We start from the raw sequence: 12655 nt of genomic DNA, 5'->3' as shown, positions 1-12655 counted from the left end.
TTAATAAATATTTTATGAATATAGTTTTAAATTAATCTTATCCTTTCCACTTTTAAAATTATTGATTAACCAGTGGTATTAACACTAGTTTGATTAGTGCAAAATTAGAATCAAAACTTTTGATGATACACAAAAGTTATGCACAATATTTTAAATTATAAAACAACTCTTCGTAGACAAGTAATTTGCCTTATTTTGCAAATATACCTTTTCTATTCTGAATAATAAAATCATCATCCATGAAACCCCTCTGATAAATTGATGGCCATGGTTCCAAATTCCATAGAAGAAAGAAACTTACATCAATTAAAATAATTCTAAATCAAAATCAATTTTATATAAATTTGTATCCATCGGTACCACACAATGTGACCAAATTCATTAAGTTCAACAGAGATTTAACAAACCTAAAAAAGTGATTAAACATTATGTAATATGTTTTTAACCATTATCAATAATAATTTGATCCAATAATAATGAGTTCATGATAATCATATAAATAGTTACGAGTTTCAAAAAAATACATCATCATCACGTATTAATTGCATTGAATACCGAACACCAAAATCTTACTTAAACGTCAAAGTATCTTTTACAGATATCATCCAAACTGAGAGCCAGCGAGAAAGTAAAGACTTGTGAAAGAAGATTTATTTTACAAAGTGAAAGAAAGAAGGTGATCGATGGAAATATAGATAATAATTATCTTAGTACTAATCCATTTGAAAAACAAAATTAGGATTAAAAATTTATTTTCTATCATATTCAAATTTTAAATAGATGTACATTTAATAATAATTAAAAACATATTAAAGGATATTCGATAAGTTGGTGCATTAGTTAAATATTTTGCACTCATATGACAATGATTCATACAACTTAAAGTTCATGTACTTATTATTATTAATGAAGTATTGTTATTTAATGCATATTAAATATTGGACAGACTAACTCATTGGATTTTGGGTACATCTACAATATATAATATTACATTATCTGTTTTTATCTTTGGAAACAAAATACTACTATTGTACTAAGTCAAATACTATTTATTTATTTTCAGTACAAAATAGTATTTTAGATAAATGTCCTTTGCAAATCGTGCTAAGTCACAATCCCCTTGAAATGTGGCACAATGTTAAAATTGGTATTAATTGATTACTCTTCTTACTATGTAGAGATGGGCCGGGCTTAATATCTATTACGAGCCCACACTGACTACAACAAGACAAGTTCTTCCCCCACCTACATAGTTTCTTCCTGCACCTCTACAATTCTTTATTTTCCAAAAATACCCTTCAACAAAAGGGGCAGATTATTTTTTTCTCATTTTTGAATTTTATAATCCGTAAAATTTTTAAATTATAGAATTAAAATACAAAATTATATTTTAAATTCTAGAGTTTAAAATATATTTTATAAGATAAAAAATATCTTCTGTTCTCGAACGGGTGTTGGGCCTAGAGAACAATTGTCTTGCTCCTCCTTTCAGTCGTTTGGCAACACAGTTTGGGATGGTACCTGCAAAAGACACTCCAACGATCAAGTCAGTCAGGGTGTCAGCACTCGATTGTCAGAGTACTGTAAATAATGACGTATCTGGTTCTTCGATTTTGTGTTTATTTATATTACATTAATTTCGTTGGTAGGCCGTATTATGAGGTTGGTTCGTATTTAGGGTTGCGCCAAACAACTCTTAATTATGGGTTAGCCCTGCTAACTTGGTCAACCCATGGCTCGTCGTCATGGGTCGATCGGTAACGTGTCGTCACATGACTTTCTTATCATGGTCGAATGGTCAGATGGTTCGGGATTCTGGTCGACTCACCGAGTCATCCGATCATGCCAATGCACCTTCCTAATCGAATTCTAAAGTTTAGAAAAATACATTCCAACTTTAGAATTTCAAATAAAAAATTATATTCTAAATTTTACAGTTCAGAAAAAATATATTACAAATAATAAAATTTCAAATACAAATGTATTTTTGAATCCAATTATGAATGGTAGAGTTTGAAATGTAAAATTGTATTTTAAATTTTAGAGTTTATAATATATTTTTCAAATCCAAAAAATACATCCTGTACTCTAAAATTCGAAATATAAAAATTAAAAAATATAATTGTCATTTCATGTTTTTTTATGCAGGTGCATGTTTTTAATGGAGGTGCAGGAAGAAAGCATGAAGGTGCAGGAAGAAATGGCCCTAGAACGATAAAGGGAGCCCTTAGAAATAGCTGATGCAGCGGCCTCATACGAAGATGGCTAAGAAATGATGAGTGTATCGATTTTTTCTTGTAAATAAATTTTAAAATTCATCTGAAATTTACACAAAAGATCTTTCACACTATATATAATGTATGTCAAACTAAGCAAAAAAAAATTAGTTATAAAATAAGTATCAAAACTAAAAAAATGGAAAATAATAAATAACTAAATTGTGAAACAATAAATATTTTCTATGATGATTTTGGTCAAGTTGAATATTGGGTTCAACATACATAACCCATCATCTAACTTATAGGAGATTGAAATTATCTTTTTTTTTTATCAGCAAAGAATAAATAAAATTAAATAAGACACTTCAGGGGTGTCTCAACCCTTATACAAAACCCCGACACCAAGTTTCCTAATACCCTGCCAACTAGGAAGCCGACAGACATCGCACTACAGATCAAAGATAAAAATTCAGACAAGATACAAAAACCCACCAAATACAGTTAAAAGTTTTTGGCAACAGGTTGAAGTACCAAACCCAAGCGTCATACACAGCAAAGCCAGAACACGACATAACGTCTAAACAACTAATCCTATCTTTGTGACAAGCTGAGTTGTAAAAAAAAACAATTACTAAAAAACAATTACTAAGATTGAAATTATCTTAATCAACGTGAAGAAAATTCAATTTAATATATAATGGTTATTGCATAATTGGGTTATCCAATTCAAAAAATCCCAAATATAATCCAAATATAAAATAATAGTTTGAAAATAACACATTTTAAAAGAGAGCATAAAAATTGTATTTGCTTATGTCTTGCTTATAATATTCCTACCAACTCTTAATAGACAATTGACCTATATTTTATTAGGTTTCACCCTCTTTCAAACTACAGTAGTATGGTAGGTTAAAGTGAAAAGACAAAGAAACAAAAATACTTCATTTTGTCTCAAAAGCCTAAATAGAGGTCTAAATAGACATCATTTTAACTAAGAAAACAATGTCCAAACACCAAACAACAAAACTTAAAAAAAAAACAAGAAAAAACAATTTTTAATAAATGAAAAATATTTTAATAAGAACTGTTGTTACCAAAAGTGAATCCGAAAAGTGAGGACGGCTTTTAGTCGGTCTCTGTGAGAGATATGTCCACCTGTAACAAACTCTCTAATACTTAAGTCAGTAAGAACACACTAAATTTGATTATGCAGTCATCCAGTTGTATTTTTCGAGTTCATTTTTGGTAAGAAGAAGAACTGACTTTTTTTGAACTTATAAATATCTTTTGACTTTCTTGAAAATACAGAAAAATAAAATACAATATATTACTATTTTAACTCATTTATATCTTGTATTTTTTAAGAATTATTCTTTATTTTATACATTTTAGTGTAAAGACATTATATGGTTAGAGGAGAAAGTTAAATGATATATATTATATAAATGATATATAAGATCGTTAGCTGGAATAGTTTTTTAAGCAAATCCTAGAGGGAATATTATACTGACCCAACATGACAAGAAAGATAATAAGATAAAGTAAGTATATGTGTTGATTAAACAACTAATTAAAATAGAATAAAATAATTTTTCGTATCTTAGCATATTGTATGATCTTGACTACTACAACTAAATTTTTCTCTTAATACTTAAACAAAACATATACTTTAAAGAACGGATAACTCCATAAATCCCTTTTTGAAATAGCAAAACGTGAAAGCATAATCAATATCTTTAGGCACTAACATATTCAGTGCATATTTTTGTTTTTGTTTTCTTTCTTTTGCTTATATCATTGAAAACAATGGAATCTACTGCATATGAAAACGACCCTTTGAACAACTTAAGAAGTTTTATGTCACTTTAGCATGTAATTATACTATGCATCGGGTCCCATTAATGTTGGGAGGTCAAAAGTTAGGGCATTGGTTCATGCACCTTCTAATTTTACCATTCTTTTTTTCAACTGGGATGATTGAATTTTATTTGTTAATGTTTGAAGATTTTACCTATACTATAATAGAGATAATAACATATTTTTTAAGTCAGTTTTATAAGATTTAGTTAAACTTAAAAATTCACTTTTTAATATGGTATCAGAATCATTTAGATGTCATTCATAGTTTATTTTAACGATAGTTTATTGGACTTAGGTCACTCGCTATCAGACCACCTATTATATATGGTTTTTTGACCATGATGGGGTTATTTTTTTTTTGTTTTTACCAAAATGGGGTCCGTTTAAAAAAAATTACAAATTTAGGCAAGTCGTGCCTAATTGGGACGACTTCATATGCAGAAGTCGTCCCAATTAGGCATGACTTCTGCCATGTCATACTAAAGTTGTGCCAACTTGGTACGACTTTTGCCCTATCATACTGAAGCCGTGCCAACTTGGCACGACTTCTGCCCTGTCATATTGAAGTCGTGCCAAGTTGACACGACTTCTGCCACGTCATAATTTATTTTATTTTTAATTTTATTGTTTATACATTGGGTAGTAAGTTATGTAATGTTACAAATTAATTTTTTCTCATCATTACGTGTTCTGTAAAATCATTACTTCTCAAACTATTTATTTTGCAAATTCACAACAATAATTCTCTATTTATTTTCCAAATATAATAATTTTTCATTTATCTATTTATTTCCAAATTCAATAACAATTTTCTTCATTTTTTAATTAATCAAATAATCAAGTTATTGTATTACATTACCGTCAAACATGATCCATACACGATTATCCAATTTTTTGTTCCTTAAAACTAACACTCTTAGAAAATTGTGTATCAAATTAATTTTTAACATTACATAACTTACTATCCAATATATAAACAATAAAATAAATAAAAAAATGACGTGGCAGAAGTCGTGCCAAGTTGACACGACTTCAGTATGACAGGGCAAAAGTCGTGCCAAGTTGGCACGACTTCATTATGACATGGTAGAAGTTGTGCCTAATTGGAACGATTTCTACATATGAAGTCGTGCCGAATTGGCACGACTTGCCTAAATTTGTAATTTTTTTTAAACAGACCCATTTTGGTAAAAACAAAAAAAAAATAACCCCATCATGGTCAAAAAACCATTATATATAGTCTCACACACGAGTTGACAGGTCCAAGTGTGAGGGGTGTGAGAGTTTGTTGGACTTAGGTCATTCAAACCACCTATTATATATAGTCTCATGTACGAGTTGATAGGTCTAAGTATGAGGGGTTTGAGAGTTTGTTAGACATAGACCGCCCACTATCAGATCACCTGTTATATATAATCTCACACACGAGTTATTAGATCTGAGTGTGAGGAATGTAATATTTCAAAATATATAAAGAGTTGCAATTCACATCTTATGGATTAGTTTTATAATATCAAATTAAATTTAAACTTTAAACCCTAAATTCTAAACTCATTAAGTATTGATCAAGCAGAGTTGCATGTGTGAATGTTGACAAAGTTTAGATATTGGTCAGTTATTTTATTTGGTGACGAAGCTTCCTATTAAGTAGATTTTACCTAGTTTTGTAATACTATATTCTTATCGTGTGCATGTTACTCTTTCAACTATTCTTGTTCATACTTGACATGCTGCTGCCTCCTCTTCAATCTTCTCTTTCCTTTCATTTTCTTCCATTTTCTCAAAAAACAGTCAAAGAAGACACGAGGGCATAAAAAGTTCTTTGCTTTTAACTGTCAACTGAGTAAAGATCCAAAGGTTTTCTGAGTGAACCAGATTCAAAGACAAAATCAATGAAACTCATTTAGTTAAGGGATTATTCTATTTTAACAAATGTTTTTTCAAACAAATAACAAAATCATAACTTCTTAACATTTATTTAAAAAATAAAATCATCTAAAAATTCTGTAATATTAGCTTGATTTTCATTATACAATTCCTATTTTTTTGAACTCATTATTCCCTGGTCAACCTGCAGTGGCTAGTTTTCCTCATAAAGTTTGTTTTCTTTGATAATGATATATTGTCAAACTTTTGGTTGGGTGTGGAAAAGAACTTGCATGTGCTGAAAATAAAAATAAAGTAATTTGTAGATCGTAAGAAAAAAAGAGTTTAGAAAGACTCTTTAATATTATACATTTACAATAGTGCTATCTAATAGGTGTTTGCAACTTAAATATAAAGAACCTTATTTAATATTCTCAATAACGTTTTTTACTTATGTGATTTCAAATATTTATAGTAAATTACTTTAACTAAAAAAAATTCTAAATAACAATTAATTATAAAAATACAAATATTTAGTTAAATTAAATATTATTTTATAAAAAAAAATATTGATATTTAAAGTAGTTTTTATTATTATATTTTTTAAAAAATTAACATATAATATTAGTTACTAAAATTTTAACTATTAATTATTTTAAATTTTAAAAATTTAAAGTAGTTAATAGTTAAAATTTTAGTAACTAATATTATATATAATTCTAAAATTAATTTATAATTATTTTATTAATAATAAAATGTATTCTATATATTAATAATTTTAGTTTATAAAATAATATTTAAGTTAATTAATGTATTAATTATTTTTAATCTTTAAAATGAGTTATTATTTAATATTTTTTTAGTGTTATTATTATTTAATATAGTAATATATATATTTTTCTTTATTATGCAATGTTTCTATTGTTATGAACTAAATAATATTATATAGTATGAGTTTACTTTAAGTGCAGTAGAGTAGAGGAACATTTGTTTGGTATGTGCACCTACCAAGACACATTTAGTGCGTTTTCCCCCAAACATAATACAAAAATATGTTAATGAGATATATTAATGCTTGGAAACTTCTTAATCTCTTCTACCCAACAAAAATAAATTACAAAATAATAGTTAATCGTATATTGTTAATTAAGAATTTTGTATGTTAATAGTATTTTTTTTTTCTATACATATTTTATTCGAGACAATAATACTTAAGTCGAATAATATTTTCATCAACCTATAAAAGTTTAAGGAATTACTAGGGGACACTGATCTTAAAAATTTGTATTATACTCTTCTTAAAAGGTTGGATTTCTCTTATAATGATTTCTTCTGTATTTGTCTTCTCGTTCTCCCGGCTTCTAGGGTGCTCCGACGCTCAAGTTAATCTGAGTACAATAGGTCGATGAGTTAAGAGGAAAAGATTCGCTGGATCTCCTCTGGTATTTATAACTTTGGGACGAGCCTCAACTGTTATGGGCTTGCTTTTTGGATTTCAGACGAGACCCAATTGTGCCTTAATTATAGTTTATAACTAAACTGGTTCAATTACAATTAATAATATGTTTATTGTCTGCTTTTAGATTCATTCGACCCTTCGACCTTTCGTCCATCCAATAATATATATACAATATAATATAATATGATAAATTCAATCTAAAATTAATCTGCTAATTTAATGACATAATAAATAAAATTTATTATAATGTATTTTATGGTTTAAATATTAAAATATATACAATCCTCCAATAAGAGAGTAACACGGTAATTAAGTATTTAAATAAGAGATAGCAAATTAAATTAGTGAAAAGGGACAAAGTACAGTTCTTGGAACGGTTAACTTAAAAATGCTATTAACAATCATTTTATTTTTCTTTTGGCACACATTTTTTTACTTAAACTGATGTTTTTGGAAGGATTTATTTTTCTTTCTCTATTATTAGTTAAATAATGTGATTTTTTTTTTTGCAATTAAAAGTTTAGAAAATTAGGTATTTCACAGGTTTTGTTTTTTGAGTCAAATCATGAAATTAATTGTCTATACGAGAGTTGTGATTTAGTCACAGTTAGAGTCTTTCACATCCATTGAATAATGTTAATTTATTTTTATAGGTGAAAACGTTAATGTTTGCAAATGAATAAAAAATAAGGTTTATATTTTTTCTTTGGGTACGTTGTGGTAACTTTTTGTTTATTAGGTTCATATTCTTACATCTTTAAAACAACCTTCAATTTGAACAGCAAAAAAACTATGTTTTTTTAATAAAATGGTTTTACTTAAAATAAAATAAAATATTATCTGGATTAGGTAATTTAATGAATATTACATCCACAACATTTGAATAAAATAAAATATTATATTCCTTAAGTATTTATTAGTATTTGTATCTATCAGAGTGTACTATTTTTTTTTTAAATATACGTTTTATTGATAACATAAGAGTAGTTGGCAGTTCAATAACTTATCACACAACAACCATGCATAATTTTTTTTAAAGAAATGTATATATTTTTTTACTATTTTAACTTCAATGATGTTTGAAAAACACAATATAAAATTAAAGAAAAGGAAAAAAAGAAAAAGAGGCTTTCCATAATTTTAAAAATGCAAGTGTCCACATTTTATATACAGTTCATAAGTAAGTATTTAAAATATTCGGTTTTTTATATTTACAACTTTTAATATTACATATTTTTAATATATAATAAAAAATATTTAATTACTTTGTTTTTATAGTGTTCAAATATGTCAATATAGTCTTAAATTACTCACAAATCATGACTAATGACAGTTTATATACTCATTCTTCCTTTAATTCATTAAAACATTTCTTAAAAGTAAAATGGTGATGAAGATAAAAAATTCTAAAAAACAAGAATCTGAATACGGTGATTTATCCTAACACGATGTTTTAAGAGTAGGAATAGCAATATTACAATCATATTTTACTAAAATCTCAATTTTGCATTTCAAGTTATTATATATATATATATATATTAATATATGGTCCATGTAGATGGGGACAAAACTTAGCAAATTGGAATGACTTTGAAGTGATTTCATAGGCATAAGAGAGTTGTAGATGGAAGAGATCAAAATAACATTGACAATATGCTAGTGCATATTCAAAAATATGAACCACATGTCACAAAAAAATCTCAACATTTCACATATTTGCTGACAAATGTGATTTCCTCATTTCATGCACAAAATCAAGCCCTGCTCGTGCTGGATGAACATTTCAATCTCCATACTTAATAATTAAATATTAAAAGTGGCACTCCAAACAAGACGCCTATTTATTGCTACTATAATTTACTTAATTTTTTATAAACAGAACTTTTAAAAATTGTGTTCGATAAAAGAAAAAGATGAAAGTAAATAAAAAAAATGTAGAACAGAGCAAAATCAAATATATTTAATTTAGGAAAATAAAAGATAAAACGAAGTCTTGTAATTAAATAAACAAATCAAATAGTATATTTGTAATAAATTTTTTTATCTAAGGTCACATAAATATATTTTCTATACATTTTAAAAGTTCATAGAATGTTCTGTTAAACTCTGTTTGTGAAAGAATGATAGTTATCTTATCGGTATCTTATTTTATTGTTCCCGATTTCAAGCATTTCAACAAAATTTTATAACCTCATTCGTGTACCTAATCAATTAATGTACATAATCAAACTTATCCAATCCCAAGATTATTCATAAATAACTAGCCACGTTCTGAAAATAATTTATTCCTTTCTATTTATTGTGTCAGATAAAAAAATGAAATAAATTTAAAAAAACTATCTAACTATTTTATTAAAATGGAAATAATTTTTTTTAATTCTTACATAAACAAGCTTTAAAAAAAAAGTAAAATGAAAGGAGTACTTAACAATGAAGTGGGCATAATAGTTAACGAATTATTATTAATTAACAAGTAGGCTTATTTAAACAATTAACAAAACGTGGATTTTAAGACAATCGAAAGATTCATGCACCATAATCATAAACTAGGTTTGCAAAAACGACAAAGTGGCACCATATAATAGTGCCATTAATATTATATACAACACAAACAATACATATAAACACTAACTCACCTTTATTTAGAATCATAATAGACTTCATTTTTCAAACATTCGACCGTCCAATGAACAAAGTCACCAAAGCTAGAGAAGAAGAGACAAAAACGACATCAACTAAAAGAAAACGCACCAACATAGTTTTATACAACTTATAGAAAACACCCACATGTTCGATAATTTTTCCTTAAGAAACTCGAAAGAGAAGAAAACAATAAAAATAAATCGAGATTTAATCTCAAATTAAAACCAACTTATGTATTTTAATTTTAAAAGGGTAGACGGTGAAAACTCACATAAGCCGGTTTTAATTTATTAAAAAAACTCAATTTTTGTTTTGTTTTTATTGTTTCCTCTAATACAAGTTTTTAAGGAAAACGTTTATCTAAACATGTTATTATTCTCTTGTTCTAATAAACTAGGTCATGGTTGGTCACAACGACGTCGTCGAGCATCCACAAGTCATCCATCATGTAACCGTTGTCCCACTCGACACCATTGTTGGGCAGAAGCTGCTCGTTCTCCAAGCCGAGAAACAGTTCGAGTTGTTTCAGGTCGAGTTCCTCTCCTCCGCTGCTGTCTCCGCCGTAGGAGGCTGAGGAAGGCGGCGGTGCGGTGGAGGCTGAGCTGCTCTGTTGGGGGAGGTCGGGGCTGAGGCAGCGTTTCTTGGAGGGCGGCGGAGTGGCGGCGGGGAAGTTGAGTTTGGCCTTGTCGCCGCGGATGCGTTTGGCGGCGGTGTCGTAGGCTCTGGCGGCTTCCTCGGCGGTGGAGAAGGTGCCGAGCCAGACGCGGACACCCTTGTGTGGGTCCCTTATTTCTGCAGCCCATTTTCCCCATGGCCTTTGCCTGATTCCTCTGTACACGTTCTTGCGAGCACGCTCGCTCTTCTTCCCTGCTGCTGCTGCTGCAGCACCCACACTTTTCTTCTTCTTCTCACATGATTCCACTGCCACGTACAAACAAACAATGTATTAAGAAGTGAAAGCTTTTGCAGCCATTTTACAAGCTTCTACCGTTAATGGCTGTTTTTGTTTGCGTCTTCTGTGATAAAGTTTGCTTTTAGAAAAACCATAAAGTTGTAATAAACTTTGCCTTTTTCTTCTTCTTTACCATTACCATTCAACTGCAAGGAAAAACGTGAAGAAAAGAAACGCTCGCGTGTTCTTATTTTTTAATGTAAATTGGTGAAAAGCTTCAACTTCACTCCATTTTCTCTAACTTCTTCAACACACAACTTCTTTTATCTACCAAACCCCACAGGTGAAAAAAAAAAAACTCTTTTTGAGACCCCCCAATGGATTGATTAACTTCAGCTTACTTTTCATCATACATTCAGAAAAAGAAGATCAGTAGCAACTCCACTACACAACAAAGATATCTTATTTTTCGATTGCATGTTATGTTATCCAAAATATTAAAAAAATCAGTATCTCAAAGCAGAATCTTCATATTACAAACTATGAAAAGAAAGCGTTTTTGGATTTAAAATAAATAGACAAGAAAGGAAGTTTATTTTGAATTATGTCCACTCAAACAGTAGCAAACAACATAATTGATTGGATGACAGAATTTCAGACAGAAAAGTACATGGGGAAATAGAATAGGCACATGGAACAACCTAGAACAATAAGAAAAAGATAAACTGGTAGGTGGGTAGGTGGGTAGGTGTAAAAAACTGAACTTGATCTAGACTAGGTAACAAAAACCAACCTTTTTTATCTGGGATTACGGGGAGGGGTAGTTTGGAAGTAGCGGCGGCGGTGGCGGCGTTGGTGGCGGAGGAGTAGTCGAAGCCGAGGAGGTCAGAGTAAGGGTCTAGCTCCGACCAGAGTTGCTGCTTGGGGAGGTTGCGGCCACGCTTGACACCAATGAAGTCTGAAATAATTGCACCTCCACACATCTTGTTCAGAGAACAGAAGTAACAAGAAATGGCACTGTGAGTCTCGTGACGAACATCAGAAGAGGAAGTGAGAGAGAAGATGAAGAACGTGTGAGTTTATATAGAGATCGTGGTTCTGGCGTACGCTGTGGGTCCCACCTCGACCTGAATCACAAATGGTTGCGTGATGATCAGACGGTGGAGAGCGAGGGGTGGTGACGTGGCGGGGCGTGTTTGGTTCGAGTGGAGACGGTGCTGCGCCTTGTTTGTTTGGGTAGAGACGGATTTAACGCGCGTCGAAAGGATTTAACGGCAGAGAGAGATGAAACGCGCTTCTGGGGTGTGTGAGTGTGGTGGGGCCACTGCGTTTTGGAGTTACGTCTGCTTCAAGTGTGACCCTCGAAGTTAGCATTAATAACGCTTTACACCATTGATGGAACGTTACTGCTATCAACCAATCACTTACCAACCACCGTAAAAGCTGTTTTAGGTTAAAATCACTTTTAACTTTTTTACACTGTTCCTTTCATCCTAGTATCACTTGAAAGGGAAACGACTGAACGCGTCAAAAAATAAAAATTCAAATACATATTTATGAAAATAAAAAAAATAGAGTTAAATGTGGTGAAATTATTATAATTTGGTTGGGTGTTAAGACTTGAAGAATATGTTATGAGATTATTATGTGAATCTCATTTATCGAGGTAACATATTAATTTTAATATTATACATGAACTGTAAACTAAAATTATAA

The 12655-nt window shown here is 29.8% G+C and overlaps 1 protein-coding gene across 1 annotated transcript; it reads right to left on the bottom strand.

Moving 5' to 3' along the window:
• Window positions 1–10025: 10025 nt before the first annotated feature.
• On the bottom strand, window positions 10026–12295 carry LOC137823165 (ethylene-responsive transcription factor RAP2-3-like). The gene is made up of 2 exons (XM_068628317.1): window positions 11733–12295; window positions 10026–10968 (listed from the first exon to the last, which is right to left on the bottom strand). The coding sequence occupies exons 1-2, from the start codon at window positions 11920–11922 to the stop codon at window positions 10433–10435; spliced, it is 726 nt and encodes a 241-aa protein (XP_068484418.1). The 5' UTR covers window positions 11923–12295; the 3' UTR covers window positions 10026–10432.
• Window positions 12296–12655: the final 360 nt, after the last annotated feature.

Source organism: Phaseolus vulgaris, chromosome 9, assembly GCF_000499845.2.
Source record: "Phaseolus vulgaris cultivar G19833 chromosome 9, P. vulgaris v2.0, whole genome shotgun sequence".
NCBI lineage: Eukaryota > Viridiplantae > Streptophyta > Magnoliopsida > Fabales > Fabaceae > Phaseolus > Phaseolus vulgaris.
Note: the sequence above shows the minus strand (reverse complement) of the source record. Positions and strands in the feature narration are given on the sequence as shown.